The following is a 21,447-nucleotide window of genomic DNA, read 5'->3' as shown; positions in this document are numbered from 1 at the left end:
CACGAAGACAGCGCTGCACTCTTCCTCAAACAGCGGCCCCTGATGGAGAGGGGAGGGAGAGGAGAGACGGAGGAGCTGCCGGAACCGAAAGCCCGCGGACCCATCCGCACGCACTCGCGGGGGCTCCTGCACGTCCCCGTGCTGTCCACGCTCTCCGCTCCCTCCGCCCCCTCCGCGCGGAGGAGAAGGATCTCTGCGCCTGCGCGCGCCGCGCCGTGGGCGGCCGCGGAGTTTAAGCCGGCCCCCTGCGCGATCCCATTGGCCGCTGAGCCGGGCCGAGCGCGGCCTCGCGCCTGAGGTGGAAGCACGTGCTGGGGGCGGGAGCGGCGGCGCTGGCATAGCAGCTATGGCGTCGTTACTTTGGGGAGGCGACGCCGGGGCGGCGGAGAACGAGCGGCTGAACAGCCATGTAACCGCCACCGAGCAGGGGAGGGCAGAGGGGACGGGGTTGGGGGGTGGGGGGGAGAAGGGGGCTGGAGGCTGGGGGGGGGTGGCGGGGTGGACGGCTGGGCCTGGGACCCTCAGGGGGGAATGTGCTGGAAGAGGGCGAGCCCGGCGAGTGTTTGGAATGGGGGTGTTAAATGGTGGGGTGGGGAGGTGGGGGGGGGCGCTGGGGAGAGGGCCGCAGAGATGCCCAGAGAGGAGACCTTCGGGGTTTGAAAGGGGAAAATGGAGACACCTGGACCTCCAGGGAGGGAGAGGAGCTGATGGTCCTGACTCTACTGGAGTTTTCTGTTCACCCGATTCGACCAAAGCTGGCCTTCCATCCTGTCTGCCAACGCTGCTTCCCTAGCCGCCACCCCTCTGGGTGCTGAGACACCTCCACGCCCCCAGCACTGCCTTCATTTAAGCTAGAGGCCTTACAAGGAGGAATTTCTTGTGCAGGGACGACAGAAAGTCTCCCCCTCCTTTCTTTCTTTCTTTTTTATTAATATAATTCATACAGGAGACCTATTTGGAAATACTGAACATTGCAAAGGAAAAAGTTCTGGGGTGTTTTTTTTTTTTTTTTCCCCCTGACCCCTTCCAGCCCCTGTTACAGGGGAGCACTGGGCTGCTTGATGGCTTGCTTCCTAATATTGGTTGAAATTTGTGTCTTTTAATAGTTTTCAAATCTCATCCACCCCCGGAAGAACCTTCGGGGTATTAAGAGTACCACAGTCCCAAATATAGGTGAGTGTTGTTAGGATAAAGCAGACTGGCCTCAGTTAATTAAAAAAAAAACAAACCCATTACTTTCATCATGTACCTGCCAGCTGAAATACCTTTGGCTCCCTTAAAGTTACATTCATGACCTTCTCCTATCTTCCCACTTTACTCTTGCACTAGATGACTCTTTCTGTCTATATACACCATAGAATCTGGAAGAAAAAAAATGGAAGCGTGCAGTATGTATTTCTAATCAGCATTTATCTTTACATTTATTGTTTCTCTATCCTTTTAGATACCTCTCTTGATAATGCGGAAGACGATGATGAAGATGACGTAGGTAGGAGACAGATTTACCTGTGTGTATCTCCTAACAGTCTGTTTCAGTTTATCATCACCTTTGGCCATATGAATGAGTAAAAAAGTATTGTTGTTTCAAGTCTTGTTTGTGAGTAGTATCAGAAGTCATGTCCAATCAGAAGAGGAATATTCTTTTTTTTTAGAGGAAGTTGAACTAGAATATGCAAGGAGAGGGCTAAAAATTTCTAGCTGGCGAGGAACGGTTGGGTCTGGTGGCAGTAGATGCTCGCTTGCTTAAGGTTAGTGGCTGGTGGTACAGTAACATAAGAAACTGGATCTTTATGAAAGAAGGAATTTTAAGTACTCTCATTCTTTCTAGAACCTTTTCTAGAAGAAAGATTTGAGTAGGTTCCATAGCTTAATAGGCAACCACTGAGTGGGAGAGGCAATTCATTAGTTGCTACTCAGGAGGGTTGATGTCCCTGTTTTTTATTTTTGCTTTTCTAGTGGATTTAGCAGCGAATTCACTCTTAAACAAGTTAATCCGCCAGTCCTTAATAGAATCCAGTCACCGAGTGGAAGTCTTGCAAAAAGATCCCAGCTCTCCACTCTACTCAGTAAAAACATTTGAAGAGCTGCGGCTGTGAGTAAATGCTAATAATGAAAGCCCTCAGGATCTCTTGTTTTCTACTCTTCATTATGAAAATGGATGTGTATGTTTTGCATGTAATTAAAATAGAGCTAAGAGAGAACTAGGTTACCCTAGTTTCCTAACAAATTGAGAACATAGTATTTTAATCATTTTATTACCATACATAAAGGGATTTTGTTGTGGCATTTTCATTCATGCATATAGTGGATTTTGGTCAAATTCACTCCCTCTATTACTCTTCCCTCCCCCTTTTTATGAACAATTTTAATAGGTTTTGATACTGGATTTTCATACATGTGTATGAGGAACTTCATATTCTCCACCCTTATACTTTTCCTGTCACCCTTCTCTCCCACTGGTTCTCACTCCTTATACAGTCAAAATATTTTAATCTTGCAGTAAAACAAGACATTGAGTCAGGCACTGCCATATTGCCAACTCCCGATATCCCATTCCAGATTCAGGGGCTTCGATCACACACACCCTCCCTCGTCCTTCTGTAGATAACTTAGAAGCTTTTACATTCCTAATGATACTTTATTTCATATAATAGTAAAACGAGTAATTTGCGCAAGGGTGTTTCTATTCTCTGGGAATTTATCAAATGGATTAAAGAAATATATTTTAACAAAAAGAGAAAGTTATAAATATGTGTTATCAACCCCTTTTGTCCATCATGCACAATGGGCCGGTTGGGCCTAATTTAGTACTATTTTGGCAAGCCAGCCATGGGATAAGTCCAGACAGACCTCTTGCCCATGATTCATGGGCCCTGTTGATGAGTCTAAACAGCTGCAGGGCTACTTGTACCAGGACTTTCCCTAGCTCACAACTGCCAACCTTTGTTATATAAGTTCATTTTCACGGTAGAGAACTGGTCTCAAATGCCTTATTTGATAACTATAGTAGAAGTGACTTGATTCCTATTTCTCCTTCTCAGGCTTGGTCTTCATTGCAAGGGTCCTAGTTTGGCAAGGGGGAGGGAAACCCAATATTTGACTCCCAAAAGGAAACCCTGCTTTGCTAACATATGACTTATAAAAAGGGTAAAAATCCAAATTCGTTATGCCCATTTTTTAAATGAGAGGAGTGGCCTTCCTATATTAAAATGTGGCTGCTGGTCTACCAATTAATTTACTAACTTAGGAGCATCCACATGTGTGTGTTACTAAAGATAGAAGTGGTCCTGCCTACTTTTTTCTCAGAGTTAATGAAAGATACATTTAATACTACTGCCTTAAGATAAGGTAATATGACAATGAATGAGTCTGAGAAAAGTAATAAAAGAATCACCTCAATAAAATTTTGTATTTTCAGAAAATTGCTGTTAAAGAGTTCAGTGTTATTCTTAGAAAGGAATTAAACCATAAGTGTCATTTAGTTTTCTGCTGATGTAGAAAATATAACTCCTTTGCCAAACTGACAATCCTCCTTTTATTAGATGATTTTTTTTTTTTTGTCAATTAAGGAGCTTGAATTTGGGCCAGGCACTGTCCCTGAGCTCTTTTGCTAAAGGATAGCACTCTATCACTTTGAGCCACAGAGCCACTTCTGGTTTTCTGATGGTTAATTGGAGTTTCATGGACTTTCTTATCTGGGCTGGCTTAGAACCGAGACCCTCAGATCTCAGCCTCCTGAGTAGCTAGGTTTACATGTGTGAATTACCAGTGCCCAGCTTCAGATGACTTTTTTTGAATTTAGCAATTCAGTTTTAGGCCCTTACTGCTGTCCTTAGTCTAGGCTCACAGTGTGTCTTATTGTTTTCATGATCCAGCTGTAGAGACATAATTGTATGTTTGGAAGTTGTAAGGTATAAATGATTTCTTTCTTCCTTCCTTCCTTCCTTCCTTCCTTCCTTCCTTGCTTGCTTGCTTGCTTGCTTGCTTCCTTCCTTCCTTCCTTCCTTCCTTCCTTCTTTCCTTTTCTTTTTTTTTTTTGCCAGTCCTAGGGTTTGAACTAAGGGCCTGAGTCTCTGTGCCTAAGGCTAGCACTATATCATTTGAGCCACAGCACTACTTCTGGCCTTTTCTGTTTCTGTGGTACTGAGGAATTGAACCCAAGGCTTCATGCATGCTAGGCAAGCATTCTACCACTGAGCCACATTCCCAGACCTAAATGATGTATGTCTAAATATTACTTTTAAAGTTGTAAAGTTGGACTCACGCCTTTCCAGTATGTATTTCTGAAGGCTACTAGAATATGCATATTAATGACCAATCATAGGCTTCAAGTTTGACTTTTTTCTTTTTGACAGAAAGGAAGAGTTACTAAAAGGGATCTATGCAATGGGATTTAATAGGCCATCCAAAATCCAAGAGATGGCTCTCCCTATGATGCTGGCACATCCGTGAGTTTCCAGGGTAGTGGTATTTCAACTTGATTGGGTCTCTTCAATTTATGCTCAAGCTATTGTATTCAGTTTATGCCCAGTGGTCTTCTCTTTTGTATAGACCCCAGAACCTCATAGCACAGAGCCAGTCTGGAACAGGAAAGACAGCCGCCTTTGTCTTGGCCATGCTAAGCAGAGTGAACGCCTTGGAATTATTCCCCCAGGTATGGAAGGGCTGTGGGAAAAGTGAGAATCCTTGTAATGCTAATGGGATTTTTGTAACAGGTGATCTTATTGCAAGTATATGATGACTATGTGATACATTAGTTTGTGGAATAGGTGTTTATCATAAATGCATAGAGTATTGGACACAGACTTTATAGGTTTCAGTCCCAGTCTCTCCACTGACCAGCCAGATGAATGGCTTAGGCAAGTCTGTTTCCTAGTCTGCAAATGTAGCGTGTCTGAAGGCATTCAGCAAGGTAGATCTGTTTGTCCTTGAATCTTAATACCCAGCAGAGTGCCTAAATAGAAACCACTCATTAAGCAATGAAGGAAAGAATGAGTGGGTGAATGCTTTCTTCAAGTATCATCATTGAGATTCAGTGGAAAAAATATGTATTTTAGCACCTATTTTTGTGCTTAGCATAAAGTAAGCATGAAGGATGCTGTCCAGGTGCACAAGGTCACACAGTCTACCTCTCTGAAGCAGACAAGGAAGCTGACACTTAGAGAAGTGCCTTTCCAGAGGTGGCATAGTCAAGCTGGTTGATCAAAGACTGGCATTCAGCATGTTATTTTCTAACCTAGCTTCCACTCATGCAAAACATCTGGTCATCTTCCCTTTTTCCAAAGGGTGCTCACTGATTCATTTCACAAGCTGATTGCCCATACATGCTAAGGCTGTAGGAACACAAGGGCTTTTCCAGAAAACTTCATTTCCAGTACCTAAGATAAACTATAAATGTGCCCGGTCAAAGCCAGGCGTAGGAAATCATGTGCATTTTGGACAAGGTCAGTGAAATTTATATCTGAGCATCTGAGGTTTGATTTTGTCAGCCAAAATGATTCCAGATGTGCTGTGCTTGAGCACATGTTGAAAAATCGGTGTGCAGAGTATTATTTGCACTTTGACACAGGTCCCTAGCTGAGGCACATAAATGGTTTTTTTTTCCCCATCAGAATCTTCATTCATCAACTACTGACATTTTTACAGGAGATAGAACAACAAATGAGAGTTTGGGGAATGCTATTCCAGGAGGGAGAGAGGGAGGGAAAGAGGGATAGAGAAATGGGTTGGATCAAGTAGAAAGTGTTCCGCTCTAGGGCTGGGAAGGTGGCTCAGTGGTAAAGCGCTTGCCTTGCATGCATGAGGCCCTGGGTTCGATTCCTCAACACCACATAAACAAAAAGAAAAAAGCCGGAAGTGGCGCTGTGGCTCAAGTGGTAGAGCGCTAGCCTTGAGCTGAAGAGCTGAGGGACAGCACCCAGGCCCCAGAGTTCAGACCCCAGGACTGGACCAAAAAACAAACAAACAAATGAAAGTGTTCTGCTCTTAAAGCAGGTAAGAGGTGATGGGGATTGTGCTCAAGCTATGATTTACCTTTCCTTCTCTCTCTCATTGAGTCCCCTTTCTATATCCCATCATTTTCCCAAGTAAAAAGGATAACGAATAACTTGCATTTCTAAATAATCCTTTAGGAAGGTGTGTATAAAAGATGACTCTCCATCAGGTACTCTTTTCTCTCAGCATTTTCCTCAGCTGTATGAACAGTTAAATTGTATTCACTTTATAACATTTTATTCAATCAAAATCTCTAATGTCAACTCTGAGTTTTTCCCTGTATAAATTGTAACTGTCATTCAAATTGAAACTGTTTTCTATGACTTTCTTTTCCCCTCTTCTCTGTTTTATAGTGCCTCTGCCTTGCTCCTACTTACGAATTAGCTCTGCAGACTGGCCGTGTAGTTGAGCGGATGGGAAAGTTCTGCGTGGATGTTGAAGTGATGTATGCCATTCGAGGGAACCGAAGTATGTGCCAGGAAGCCTATGCTGGCTGGATTTTAAAATCTGGCCTTCCCACTAATAAGGCTATTAAAAGTTCTGTGCTTTCTCATCTCTAATGGCACTTGGACTGTAGAGTTGTTAGAATTGAGTGAAACAAGGTGGAGTAGGCATTGAGCACCATTCCTGGAACATAAGGATATGTCATTTCTACCCCCTGAAAAAGGATGCCCTTATATATTCTTTCCTTTGAAATTTGCATGATGTGTGCAGAAATGCTTTTTAATTTTTTAATTAAAGGACTACATAATTATGGAAAAACTAAAAGATAGAAGATTAGAAGGCAAAAGTGAAAGTTGTGCTTATTTGCCCAAAAATTAATCCGAAAAGTAACTACAGGATTGAAAACAGGCAAGCCTTTGGCTTTTGCTCATATAACAACATACAAATGCTGGGCACTGGTGGTTTACACCTGCAAACCTCGTTACTCAAGAGGCTGAGATCTGAGGATCACAGTTCAAAGCCAGCCCAGGCAAAGTCCATGAGACTCTTATCTCCAATAAACTAATCAGAAAAAGCTGGAAGTGGCGTTGTGGCTCAAGTGGTAGAGTGCTAGCCTTGAGCAAAAGCTCAAGGGCAGCTCTCAGGCCCAGAGTTCAAGCTCCAGGACTGGAAAAAAGAAAGCACATGTTTGTGTCACTGTTTACAAAAATGACAGAATATTTTTCACACTACTCATTCTTCTTGGCTTCATTTCATAATATTCCATAATTATGTAACTGAATGGTGGGCATTTTGGTTTTCCATTTAGAGAAAATTTTGTACTTTTCACAGGTGTGCTAGTAGGGGGCAGTGGAATTCTTGCATGTGGATTTTTCTTGTTTTAGAATGCATCTCACTATGGTGCCCAGGCAGATCTTAAACTTGTGAAATAAACCTCCTGAGTAGCTGATACTGTAGGCACAATATGTAGGACTGTTACCATAATCGTAGAAACTTGGGAATTTATCCTGAAACTTAAAAACTCAAAAACAACCTGTGAACCTCAGGTATTACACTTGGAAAGTGACTGTGAACTATGCTCTTCTTTCTAAGCTTCACCCTGCGTTGCCCTGACCTGTAACTGGTTGTGAGAAGCTGTTTGCATCTAAAAGAGAGCTTAAAAATCCTTTTCTTCCCAGTTCCTAGAGGCACCGAAGTCACCAAACAGATTGTAATTGGCACTCCTGGGACCGTCCTAGATTGGTGTTTCAAGCGAAAATTGATTGATTTGACTAAGATTCGTGTGTTTGTCCTGGATGAAGCCGATGTAATGATTGACACACAAGGATTCTCAGATCAGAGCATTCGTATTCAAAGGTAACCTTTAGACTCATCTTTATTCCTGGGTTCTCAGAATTTATGGGAAATTTCATTTGTCTGCTTCCCATAACAGTTACTCAGTTTACATCTTACCTTTGTTATTTTTGCAACACAGACTTACAGATGAAATATTTTCACTGGGTTTGCACCACACTTGCCAGTAGTCTTTTATATTCTAAGCAGAGTTCTAAAGTTCTACTGAGGATGTAATGAATAACAGAATAGCACAATAACTGAAATCAGGTCTAGTCCTGAGTTAGCCATTAATTTGTAAGAAAACCCTATTATTTTCCCAGGCCTCTCTGTCAAGATTACCAGCCCCAACATCAGACTCACTGAACCAGAATTTCTGGGAGAGAATTTAGGAATCTATCATTTATTTATAATAAAGTAGTCTCTACTGCTAAATAGTATTGAAATGCTTGTCATGAAAGGCACTAGTCCTTGCCCAGCCCAAGTAAATACCCTCTTTTAACTTCCTAATCCTTAAGTACTAATAATGCTCACGCTAATAGCCATATTTTACAAAGAAGCAGGTGAGGCACTGTGAATGAATACCTCAGTGATAGAGCCTTACCTTGCACGTACAGTGCCCTAGGGTCAATCCTCAGCACCAAGAAAAGGAGGGAGGGAAAGGGGAAGGGATGGAGAGACCAAAAATTTCAACAATTATTGAGATGTTTTAAACTTTTCATACTTAACCTTTAAGTCCAATGTGTTCTGCAGAATAGCCCATATTTCTTTTCCTTCTGTTGATTTGTGTAAAATATCTCCTTGGAATGAGCTAGCCAGGCAGGCCCTAGAATGCCAGCTCTTTATTATCTTTTTCCAGTGAAAATTAGGATGTAGCAGATTGCTGAGAGGTCCCAGAATGTGTATTCAGAATTTTCTTGCTGTCTTCTGACATGTATTTAATTTTCATCCCTTTCCTCCTAGTCATCTGGTCTCTGCAGTGTCAGGTTCTAGGACTCCCCATGCATCTGAGCAAGCTGCTGGCTTCCTTTCTTCCTCTCTCTGCTCTAAAGCTCTCATACTCTTTTTTTAAAAAATAAGTTTTTTATTGTGAAAATGCTGTACAGAGGGGTTACAATCACATGAGCAAGGTAATGAGTACATTTCTTATCAAGCATTGTTGCCTCCTCCTTTGTTTTTCCCCTACCATCCCTTCCCTCCCATCTCCACAACTACACTCCCCCTCCCCCCATACTCTTATTTCGCTCTCTTTATCATTGAGCATTCTTTTCCAGCTTCCAAAAATGTGTTGAAATATCTTGTCCACAAGTTTCTCCTCTTGTGTTTTCCATGTTTTGTAGACTAGTGTCTTTTATCTCTTTATCACATGAACAGATGTTGGGAGTTGAGAGGATAATGCATAATATAGATAGACATTCTACCACAGTTGATCTTACAGATCATTATTTCCAGATGATCTATGCCCCAGGCCTTAAACTAATGTTTGGGAATCTGTGGACCATAGACCTCTTCATTCCCTGATAATGCTGTAGTTTATTCTTTGATCTCAAAAGAAGTAGTTTCTCCCTGGACTCTTTTGTTTATTTCGTTTTGAGACATTGGCACTTTTAGTGAGATCATGTGGTAACTGTCTTTTTATGCCTGGTTATTTCACCTAACATAATGATCTCCAGTACCATTTTTGTTACTTCACAAATTACAGGACTTCATTCTTTTAATGGTTAGTATTTCGTTGTGTATGTGCAGCACATTGTCCTTCCTTTCCTCAGTAGATGAATTGATGAATTCATCCATGGATAGCTACTTAGTTGTTTGTATTTCTTGGCTGTTGTAAATAGAGCTGAAGTGACTGTGGGAGCATAGATACCTCTTAGACAGATTTCTTTTTCTTTGTGTACACACACACACACACACACAGCAGTGGGATTGCTGGATCATGTGACAGTTGGATTTTTAATATTTTGAGGACCCACCCTACTGCTCTACATAGTAACTATACTAAAAGGTCAGTCTCATGGAAAATTAGAGTAGACCAGTGGTTTCCAGAGGCTGGAAAGAATAGCAAGGACGGAGAGCTGGAAAGATATTGGCCAATGGGTAAATTATAGCTAGATGGGACCAAAACGTTCTGTCTTTTTTGGTGACTGTAGGTGGCACTAACCTTCTGTACATTTCAAAAGGAAAAAGCATTCTGAAAGTTTTCAACTGTAAGAAAATGGTGAGATTGATAAGTTGAACCTGATTGAAATACAATATAGTGTACACAGGTCTCACATGGTGTCCCATTAATATAATTTTTTAATGTTTTATGTATCAGTTTAAAGATAAATTGTATATGGCTGGCATTTTTTTTTATTGGTCGTGGGGCTTGAATCCTGGGCTTGGGTGCTGTCCCTACGCTCTTCAGCTCAAGGCGAGCGCTCTACCACTTGAACCACAGCACTACTTCCAGTTTTCTAGTGGTTTATTAGAGACAAGAGTCTCACAGACTTTCCTTCCCGGGCCGGCTTTGAACCGTGATTCTCAGATCTCAGCCTCCTGAGTAGCTAGGATTACAGGTGTGAGCCACCAGCACCTGGCTATGGTTGACATTTTTATTGATGTAGAAACTATGTCGAGAAGAATGCATATGACTCTCCAATCTATGGTGCAGTGAGATCCCCCCTAGTGGCCATGCTGTGTGACCACGCCTAGATAAAGGATTTTATTTACAGCACCTCACAGGCTTTGGAGGGTTGCTGCTGTCACTTGCCCTTTATGTCCCCACACTTAACCTCCTTCCTGACTGCTAGCTCCAAGGGTCCATTTTACATACATACTCTCTCTCTCTCTCTCTCTCTCTCTCTCTCTACATATATATATATATATATATATACGCTATATATATATGTAGTGTGTGTGTGTGTGTATGTGTATGTGCACATGTATATATGTGTGTATACATTCTGGGGTCTTGAACTCGGCCTAGATGCTGTCCTTCAGCTTTTTCACTAAAGGCTGGCACTCTACTATTGAGACATAACTTCACTTCTGGCTTTTTGGTGGTTAATTGCAGATAAAGAATCTCATGGAATATCCTGTCAGGGCTTGCTCTGAACTGCCATCTCGAGATCTCAGCCTCTTGTGTAACTAGAATTGTAGATAGGTGTGAGCCTCTGGCACCTGGCTCATTTCACATATTTTTCAACTTTATGTACCTGTATTCATTTTGGGCTCCATTTACATTTTAGTTACTGCACATAACTGGTTCCCTTCTGATTTGTCTATAGGTTGTCCCATTCCTGAAAGTCAGTTGTGTATGCTATTCTTTCCCTCCCAAGATAAAGAACATCTGCAATCTAATGTCTAGTCTATGTGAGCGTTGCCCCCATTTACTTTCATAGAGCATCTGTACCATTCCCCCAGCTCACCTGAGCAGGGAATTGGCATGAGAAGCCTCAAGACCCTCCAGAACATGGACCTAAACTTTGTTCTGAGCTCCTGTAGCATTTTCTTGGCAGCAAGGAGGGACAGAGGTGAATTTCTCATTGCAGACAGCATCTCATGTCTGCAGGTTAGTAGGGAGCAGCTGACAGCCATCTTCCCTTCCCTCCTGCAGAGCCCTGCCCTCCGAATGCCAGATGCTCCTTTTTTCAGCAACCTTCGAGGACTCTGTGTGGCAGTTCGCTGAGCGAATCATTCCTGACCCCAATGTTATCAAGTTACGCAAAGAGGAGCTGACCCTAAACAACATCCGACAGTACTATGTGCTGTGTGAGAACAGGACAGATAAATACCAAGCTCTGTGCAACATTTATGGCAGCATCACCATTGGCCAGGCCATCATCTTCTGCCAGGTAAACTCGCTGGATGTGTCGTCATTGTGCCTAGATGTCCCCTTCGGGTGCAGGTGTTCAGCACTTGTCAAATGTTCTCTAGCTTCATCTTCAGAGTAGCTCTAATCAGAGATCTGTATTTTACAGAGACTGCTTCTGATATCCCCATTTGGATTGATAGTTACTGTAATTTTTTGGTTGTTGCTGCCAGTTATGGGGATTGAATTCAGGGCCTGAGTGCTGTCCCTGAGCTTTTTTTGCTCAAGGCTAATGCTCTACCACTTTGAGCCACAGCTCTACTTCAGGTTTTCTGGTGATTAATTAGAGATAAGAGTCTCCTGGATTTTCCCGCCTAGACTGGCTTCCAACCACATTCCTGAGATCTCAGGCTCTTGAGTAGCAGCTAGGACTACAGGTGTGAGCCACTAGCACCCAACTATAATTTTTATAGGTACCATTTATCACTTATTTAAGGATGTTCCTTAGTGTAAGTAGCATCACCCTGTTTTTTTTCAGGGCTATTTTTATTTTTGTTTATCTTTGCTGACTGACATTGTCATGCTTACTTGAGTGATTTTCTCCCTGTCATATGACTACTCTAAGCTGCCTGGGGTGGGAGGGGCCTCGCCTCCCACTCACCTCCACCTCCACCAGTGTACTGTAGTAGGTTGGTACCTGCCAGGCCCAAGGACAGCACTGAAAACATAGAGTGAAAGAAAGCTCAGCTCTGCTTCAGGCTAGCCATGTAAACTTGGGTAAGCTACTTAACATTTTTTATGTTATGGAAATGTTTTGTCTTTTTTAATTTTTTTCAGGGTAGCTACTTAGTTAAAGTGTTATGATAGCCATGCCCATAATGCCTGCGAAGATTTTAGCCAGATGCTTGGCTCATGGCGAGCATTCTTGGAAAGCCTGTTGACTGGTTAAGAGGGTATGCTGAGAAACACAGGCAAGAAGTGTCCCCAGCTCCATTCTAGTTTCTTTGCACACCCCTCCCCCATTCTGGTTTCTCTGCAGCCCATCCCCACTCCCTCATCTGGGTGCCTTGACTTTTGTCTTTCACGTAGACCCGTCGAAATGCCAAGTGGTTGACTGTGGAGATGATGCAGGATGGCCACCAGGTGTCCTTGTTAAGCGGGGAGTTGACAGTGGAGCAGCGAGCTTCCATCATTCAGAGGTTTCGGGATGGGAAAGAGAAGGTTCTTATAACGACCAATGTTTGTGCTCGAGGTGTGTGTGTTTAAAGTCAAGTGTTGAGGTATAATTTACATAGGATGCCATTCACTCTTGAAGTTGAGTGAGGTTCTGACAAGTACAGACCAGTCATGGAACTATCACTTGATCAAAATACAAAACATTGTATGATTTCCTCAAGCCCCTGTGCAGTTAGTCTCTTTTCTGTCACATGGCCCCTGGCACATCCCCATTTGGATTTCTGTCTCTATTCTCTGTTTCAGAGAATGCCACACAAATTAAATCATACATTGTGTAGCCTTTGTGTCTGGCCTTTCCATCTAACATAATGCTTTTGAGCTTTGCCAGCATTGTCAGTATATCAATAGTCCATTCCTTTTTATTGCTTATAGTGTTTCATTGATAGTTCCTTCATTCACCAGTTGGATATTGGAATTATTTCCAGTTGGGCTCTTTTGAATATAGTTGCAATAAAAATTTATGTGTAGGTCTTTGTGTAGACATGTTTTCGTTTCTTTGGGGTAAATACCTAGGAGTGGAATTGTGGATCATATGACAAGTGTGATTAGCCTTATACAAAGCTAGTCAACTTGTATACTATGGCTGGATCATTTTGCCTCCCCCGGCAGTATAGGGAGTTTATTTAGTTGCTAGGACCTTTGCTTGTAACTGATATGGCATTGTTTATGACTTTAACAATCCACTAGATATATAGTAGTATCTCCTTGTTCTTCTCATTTTCATTCTCTAATAATAATGTGGCATGTCTCTGAGGTATTTCCCATTTTAAGGCTATTGACTATTGGTGGGAGGAAGGTCATTGTTTTATTAATAATAGCTAGGCCTCCTGCTTTCTTCCTCCATTCCATATCCTTTCTTGGACCCCACATTCAAGTCGTGTTCCCCGGTTCATTCTGAGTTCACCCAATAAAATTCAGTCTGCTGTGCTGGGAGTAGATGCTGGGCTCCGCACTGGTGGAAATGTTCTGTTGCGTTCTATTCTGTGCTGTCCTGTTGGTAGCCACTACCATGTATGGCTCTTGAGCATATGAAATGTGGCTAATGTGACTAATGAATTAGATTAGTAAATTTAAATAGCCACATGGAGCTAATGGTTACCCTATTGAACAGCACAATACCAGGACCTAGAAGAAAGACAATTCAGAGATCTCTAGGATAGACTTAGGACAGGACAAGGATTATGACCCACACAGCTTGTTTGTTGGTGGATGGAAGGTTTGGAGAATACAGAAGTCTTCCTGGGCAACAGTAGAGGTGAGGGCTTTTAAAGGCAGGCTCAGGTGTGTGGGACTGAGCACAGGTGCACCAGCCCCTGCTTCAGTGATTATCACAGGAGGGATTAGAGGAATGGTGGGAGAGGTGGGAGGGAAGCCCATGTGGATTGTTAGAGCAGTTGAGGCAAAGAATAAAAAAGACTTGATGACGGAATGGAGCAGAGAAGTCATTCCATCAAGGGTAAAAAGCCCCAAGTACAGACCTCTGTAGGCTTGGTAAGGGCACCTCTGCCTCCCCCTCCAGCCTCCAGCATGCACACATGCTTTGTACATGTAATTTGCCTTTATTGGCACTCTGTCCAGCACCGTAGATACCACAGCATGCACCAACTGCCTGGCCCAAAGTACCTATTACAGTGTCATCAAGCCAGGTCTGATTTCCAAATTGTCTCCATTAATGACAGTTCCCTTGGCAAATGTGGTTCTTGAGAGGCTGTGTCCTGTGAGGATGATTGCAAGACTACAGTGTTTTCCTCTCCTAGGGATTGATGTGAAGCAGGTCACAATTGTTGTGAACTTTGATCTCCCCATAAACCAAGCAGAAGAGCCAGACTATGAGACCTACCTCCACCGCATAGGGCGGACAGGACGCTTTGGGAAAAAAGGCCTTGCCTTCAACATGATTGAAGTGGAAAAGCTGCCCCTGCTCATGAAAATCCAGGACCACTTCAGTAAGTAGCACTGCTTCCCCAGCTGGGGCTGCAAACCTTCTGTTTACTAATGGAGCCATGTGTACCAGGAGGATCAGATGGAGAGGCCCAGGAGAGTATGGAGCAGAAGCCGTGATACAGGGCCTCCAAGTCACATGTCCAGAGTCTTACTGTAGAACAGTTGATTAAACAAACAACTCTTATGTGATAGTTTAAAAAAAAAAAACTGAGCCAGGCACTGGTGGCTCACACCTGTAATCCTAGCTACTCAGGAGGCTGAGATCTGAGGGTCACAGTTCAAAGCCAGCTGGGGCAAGAAAGTCCATGGGACTCTTACTTTCAATTAACCACGAGAAAACTGGAAGTGGCACTGTGGCTCAAAGTAGTAGAGTTCTAGCCTTGAGAACAAGAGCTCCGGGGCAGTGCTCAGGCCCCAAGTTCAAGCCCTATGACAAACAAATAAATGAATACTAAAGTGGAAGTCATAGGAGCTCATTCTGGAGTCTGGAAATTTTCACATCTTATAAAGATGTACCATAATCAAAGTAACAGATTCCTCTAGTGTTATTTTTTTCTTAACTTCCTTTTTCAGTTTCAGTTCCTCTCTTCAGTTCCTCACCTGGTTGGCCACTCCTCAGATTACCTCAGACCCTAGAGAGCTTGGCAAGAACATTGAGTGCTCCCTTCTAGGGGAGTGGTGCTTAATCTTTGTTGGAAGCAGTGGGCATGCTCTCAGGAAGCGCACCTAAGCACATAGATGATGTTTAGAATATGATTTTAGAAGGTTTTCAGGATGCGTGCTGTCCATTCACTGGCATGCCATGCCACCACCCTTGCCACTATGGCCTGGCTATGTGCTAGGCTAACTGGAGAGTGTGAGAGGAGAAGGAACCAGGAAGGCTGCTGGTGTCACGGTGAGCTGCTGAGGACCCGGTCTTGTTGGGAAGTGAGAATGCTTCATGCTTCCCAGGCTTGTCTGTCACGGGGGCCTTTTTCTGCCCCAAGGAAGCTGGATGTATGTGCTCTGTGGTCTAGTAGCTTTGCTGCTACTTTAGTTAGTGTTGGGGGTTTCTTCAGTCACCATCTGTCTTCGAGTTCCTATCTCAGGCAAGATTCCGCAGGAATATGTATTTTCAGAGATGTTCAGAGTTGGCTGGAATGAAGGTCCATTTAAGTGCGGGGGTAAGACTGATTTCTTTCTCTTATTCTTTTAGATAGCAGTATTAAGCAGCTGGACCCTGAAGACATGGATGAGATTGAAAAGATTGAATATTGAAGAAAGAACTTTATTGTTTGTGAGATATCCTAGTTTGTGTGAGAATGTTGCGGCAGGTTTTGAAGGTAATTTTTTATGTTTAGACTCTTGCAACATGAAACTGTCACAGATGGCAAAATAAACGTCGTGGTACCCTTCAACCTGAGGTCTTTTTGAAACCAAAATGACATGAAGCACACGATCTCTTTAAATAAGAAAGCAACATTCTTTCCTCCTCCTCCTCCTCCTTTGTTTTTAAATGATGTTTTGAGACAGTGTTTAGCTATCTATCCAAGACTGGCCTGAACCTTTAAAACCCACTATGTGTCGCTCATGTTGGACATAAGATGTATTAAAGTGTTAGGATCCCAGGCATATCCCCCACCACAGCAGGCTAAGGATCTTTCTGATGTTTTTACGGATAATCTGAGTGTGGTCTGTAGGGATGTGGAATTTGGTTTGTAAAAGTGGAGCAGCCTTGTGGCTGTTGTAAGCCAGTGCCACAAGGTGGCAGCATAACTCTACTGGGTTTGGAATTGGAGCTTGCCGAACAAACTGAAAAGCTACGCGTTTTTATTAAGCCTCACCTAGAGGCTGTCTTTTCCAGAGATTAATGTTCCTGTCCCTCCCCTGCACCCACATGTACCCACGTTCTGAGTTGAAAGTAGGAAGAAAACCTTTAAAAAGCACATTTGGAAGAGAGAGCTCTTGACCTTTTTAAATATTTCAAGTCACTTCTTTCTTGCTTTGCTTCTTAACTGTCTTTAGGTTAGAGATTAATTCTGTCATCAGTTCTTTCACAATCTCTGGAAACCTGGCTTTATTCTAGGCATGTCTTTAAAATAGGAAGAAAGTTAAAATCAAATAAAGCCCTCATTCTATTAAAGAAGCAACATTTCAGGGAGCCACGGGATTTTGCTTTCAGGACATATTGGTGGATCTAAAACCCTGGACCTTTTCCTTCAAACTCACTGAGAAACTTTTAAAATTTCTTGTATTTGCTATTCAAAAATGCAGCTATGAGGGGATGGAGGCACACCTCAAGTGGTAGATTGCCCGCCTAGCAAGTGGGAGGCCCTAAGTTCAGCCCACCCTCCTCCTGTATCACAAAAAAAAAAAAAAAAAAAAAAGAGTAAGGCCATATGCTTGAGAAAATGGGGTGAATGACTAGTCTCCCACTAAGCTAGAGCAACTGGCAGCCAGAGGCCAGGTTCCAGCTCTGTCTTTTCCAGCCCAAGTCTTTGTCACTCTGTGTGGATGTGGTTTCTGCCATATCTGTGTAGATGTTCAACTCATATGTCATGCTGCCCATATTAAAACCCAGGGTCGAGCTCAGAGATACATAAAAATCCCCAGGCTCCCCAGATACGTACTGTATGTGCATTCTTATACTCAAAACCAGGAGATGGGAGATGACTAGCAAATAACATCTCAGAATTTAGAGTCTAATGGTAAAAACTAGAATTGTTCAGGTCACTAGTGTCGCACTGAAGAGAGCCCCTAGCACATGCTGAGCCAGCTTCAAGGAGGATGCATAGGGGCTCGCACAGAAGCACAGGATATATCCAATAATGCCTTCCCAGTGTGTACTTCGTGCCACCTAGAAATTTCCTCCTCTAGTCGGCAGAGATAGGGTCCCAGACCCAACTCATCACCAGCATGACCTGGAAAGTCTGGTGGAAAACTATAGATTTCCTCTCCAGGGCAGGCAGAGCCAGACTCTGAGGGTAGAATTCAGAAACACATAGAGGCACACTCACAGCATACGCACAGGAATGGGTCATCCAGGCCACTGTCTAGGGAGGAGACAAAGGTGCTGAGAGAAAATTGATTATGTCCTCTCCAGTTCCTTGTCTGCCTTCCTCTCGGGACTGAAGCTGGTGGCCAGTCTTTTCCACTGAAGACCCATCCTGACGTAGGGCCCAGCACATGGAAGGTGTTCCATGGATATTTATTTTCATGGAGTAAATATTTTTCTTTGCCATTTCCTCCTTCACTAACATTTTCCCTTGACATTTCCCATTCTAGATTTGAATCCTAATAAGATGACACAGGATGAGGAAAGGTGGGAAGTGCATATGAAGATACTTTTCTGTAACTAAGAATTTGCTTTAATCTTTCTACTCTACTCAGCCTTAGTGTATCTGTCCTAAGTTCGCACCTCCCTTTCTCGTTCAAGTTTCTGGTAAGGCCTCTGTCAGCTACCCTGGAATGCCTCCACTCAGCTCCATTTGGCAACTGTTCCCACAGGGTCAGCAAACACTCAGGCATTCTCCTGCCTTTCCCTTTGCTCACTTCCCTTTGTCTTTCCTCCTAAGGGGCAGGAAAGCTGTGGTGTTTTCTGCATGGGTCACAGCTGTATTAACACCAACTGTCTGCTTTGGCAAGTCAAAGGCTGTTTTGCAGGGTACAGCTCCTTGCTCAGAAATGTAAGCACAGCCTGGCTGAGGATAGGGGCAAGGAATAACTAGACTATTTCAGTGCATCTGTGAACTGGCTTAATCAGCTGTGTATTACTTGGCACCAAAAACTAAGCCAAATCCATTAAGTTTATCTTGGCCAGGTCAGTACTGTTAGCATATTGAACTTCACAACTACGTGGAACAAAGCCATGATTTGTAGTGGGAGTGTGAGTGGCCACCTAGCCTGAGGCCTGCTGTTGTGATGAGCTGTGGGCAGCTGTTAATAATAAGAAAGTCAAGTGAGTCGGTCATAGTCTGGTAGGCTGTCTGACAGCTCCTTCTCAAGGAGATGTTATTGTACTTGGAGACAGTGTTGGTCTTCCTCACTGACACGCCATCACTGCCAGTCTCTGCACATACGGTCAACAGTGGAAAACTGTCTACTGGAGGATTGCTGTGGTAGGGATAGGGTACTTTTCCAGAGAGGCCGGTTATACCAAGTCTTGGTTTGGCTTATGGTCCTCTTGATTCAGGTAGGGGCCTAGATTAGAAAAAGAAACCCACACAAAGGGACAGCCCAGTTGTTGAGATGGAAATTGCACCCCCACTTAGGTGTGCTCTGAGCCAGGAGCCTTGCTGTCCCAGTGCAGCCAGCCATGCCTGCTTTTGGAAGCCATCAGTGAGGAGTAACAAAGGGCCAGATTCTCTATGTTCTAACCTCCTCACTCCAACCCCACAGCTACTCTCAGGGAGCAATCAGGCATATGAAAGACCCCCTCATTCCAGTCATTAGCCCACAAACAGACTGGACCACGAGGCACAGTCTTGCTCTAGGCTTTAGGGAACACCAGCTGGCTGCTCTAGAAATCCAACAGCACTCACTGAAGGCTTTCTCTACTTTCTAAGAGAAGGACATGCCCTTCATGTTCCTCAGGAGGGCAGCTGAGCTGCGATCTTGCCTAGGACCTGCTCCCCTGCTTGCTCCTCACTTTGTTGCCTGGTGTCAGCTGTAAGATGTGGGTTAGACTGTTATCTCCACACAGTTCTCTTCTGCGTTCAAAATGAGTGTGAGGCTGAAGCACTATTGTACATTTTTATGTGCATTCCTTCCAAGTTCAACTTGCATTCTCTTCTAATGAAGTACAGCAAATGTACCTAAAATGGGCTAAGTTCTTTACTAGAGAAATAAGTGTCCAGACAACCCATAAAAGAGCCAAGCAGTTCATATCTGAAACTGCCTAGCCCTCCATCACCACCAGTTTATCAGCCTTCCTATTCTGCCAAGATTAGAAATAAGGAGAAGCACTAGTAGAATATGAAATATGAGCTGGATGTGGTGGCTCACATCTGTAATCCTAGCTACTCAGGAGGTGGAGGTCTAGGCCAGCCTGAACCAACCAAAAGTTCCTAAGACTCCATCTCAACCAATAAAACGCTGGACATGGTGGTACCTGTTTGTCATCCCAGCTATTCAGGAAGTACAATTAGGAGAATTTTGGTCTATGTTGTCCTTGGTATATACATGAGACTCTAATGAAAAATACGTAGAGCAAAAAGAGCTGGGGTGTGGCAAGTCCAAGCAAGGGCCAAGCAAGTCCAAGGCCCTGAGTTCAAACACTAGTACTCTCAAATTAATTAATTAAATCTCTGCAGAGAAGCTCTTTCTGTATTCAGGAGAACTGAAATTTTGTTTTTTTAACCAAGACTGCAGATTTTAGAGCTAGTTTGCCGCGCTTTCTTTGGGGGGAATCCATCTCCTATATCTTAATCAGTTAAAAAAAATCAGTAAAATCCATTTCTTCATTCAAATTTTGAGAATCTATTTTTCCGCCATGAATAGAGATAGTCTCCTATTTGGAACTTAATGTCATTGGTCTACTAGAAAGAATAATATAGTCCCATTCACTACAGTCCTTTGGTTTGTGATTTGTGGCTTTAAATCCTGGTTGGAAGAAAGCTGTTGACTAGGAAGCCTTGCTTTGTGTGAAGGTCAGAGGTGTCATGTGTAAAGGCTTCCAGCATGAATTAGAACAGACTGAGCAGGCTACTTCATGAAGGTGCTGAGCTCCCTGTTCATGGCAGTATTCAACCAGAAGGCAAAGCTAACTTGAAATGGGGGTTATACTTCTAGTTCTTAGCAAGATGTTGGCATACCTGATCTCTGAGGGCTCTGCCCACTCTGAGCCACCATGTTCCTATGACCCTACACATGTGGAAGAATGTGAGTCCTGTGCACAGAGGAAGATCCTTTCTCAGATGGAAGGAAAATCGGGTGATTAGCTTCTAATTGCACCCTGTCTTAACTTTCAGATTCACTGGCTTCTTCCCCATGTGACCATCTCTTTATACTACGCTCCGTCAGCTTACACAGAATGTGGATTGTTTTTTATTTAATATTTCTATTACAAGAGCAATAAAACAGCTAACAAATGGAGCACAAGTTAGAGATCTCATTACTTCATCATAACAATTATTGTCTTGATGTAGTCCATTCCATTTTAATATGAAGATAGCTTGTCATAGTGCATGTTTGTTATTATATCCTTTTACTTGAAATATCCAAGTGTTTTTCTGTTACATATAGTCTTAGCAATAAGTAATAATAATAATAATAATAGACTAGATTATCTTACCCTGGTGAGTATGCATATAACTATCTTTGTTCAACATTTATGTGATAACCAGTTTTCCAGCATTATAAGGAATACTACAACAACCAACTTTTTGAATTATTTCTTAGGAATAGAGAGTTGAGTACCAGGCCAAAACCAGGAGCATTCTTATAGCTTTCAGTAGACTGAGGCTGTAGCTCTGCCAGTAATGTCCCTCATCTTACCAGCAAGGGATATTTTCAGTTTCAGATTGTGTGCTAACTTGTTTGGGTTTACGTTTCTTTTCATACAAATAAGACTGAGTATTTCTTTGTGTGTGAGTCACTGTTTGAAAAACATCTGTAGTAGTACCCTTTGCCCATTTATCTCATGAGATAAATGTTTTCCTTGTCAAGTTGTGTGAAATAATCTGTTTGAATTGTTTTTTTCTAAATACAATAAAGATATTAACCAT

At 42.9% G+C, this 21,447-nt stretch overlaps 1 protein-coding gene across 2 annotated transcripts; it reads left to right on the top strand.

Moving 5' to 3' along the window:
* Positions 1 to 314: 314 nt before the first annotated feature.
* Ddx25 (DEAD-box helicase 25) lies at positions 315 to 21,392 on the top strand. 2 transcript variants are annotated; one of them, XR_006146891.1, is made up of 13 exons: positions 315 to 409; positions 1,107 to 1,173; positions 1,445 to 1,489; positions 1,957 to 2,092; positions 4,356 to 4,448; positions 4,552 to 4,654; positions 6,348 to 6,462; positions 7,617 to 7,794; positions 11,369 to 11,606; positions 12,653 to 12,815; positions 14,557 to 14,745; positions 15,939 to 16,065; positions 20,692 to 21,392. XR_006146891.1 is itself a non-coding variant. In XM_042674858.1 (12 exons), the coding sequence occupies exons 1-12, from the start codon at positions 347 to 349 to the stop codon at positions 15,998 to 16,000; spliced, it is 1,452 nt and encodes a 483-aa protein (XP_042530792.1). In that variant the 5' UTR covers positions 315 to 346; the 3' UTR covers positions 16,001 to 16,137. The 2 variants fall into 2 exon arrangements, 1 of the variants encoding a protein (XP_042530792.1); XM_042674858.1 differs by lacking the exon at positions 20,692 to 21,392 and having other exon boundaries at positions 15,939 to 16,137.
* The last annotated feature ends 55 nt before the right edge of the window (positions 21,393 to 21,447 follow it).

The sequence above is a fragment of the Dipodomys spectabilis genome, unplaced genomic scaffold (genome assembly GCF_019054845.1).
Source record: "Dipodomys spectabilis isolate Male_0828 unplaced genomic scaffold, ASM1905484v1 ptg000023l, whole genome shotgun sequence".
In the NCBI taxonomy this organism is placed as follows: domain Eukaryota; kingdom Metazoa; phylum Chordata; class Mammalia; order Rodentia; family Heteromyidae; genus Dipodomys; species Dipodomys spectabilis.
Note: the sequence above shows the minus strand (reverse complement) of the source record. Positions and strands in the feature narration are given on the sequence as shown.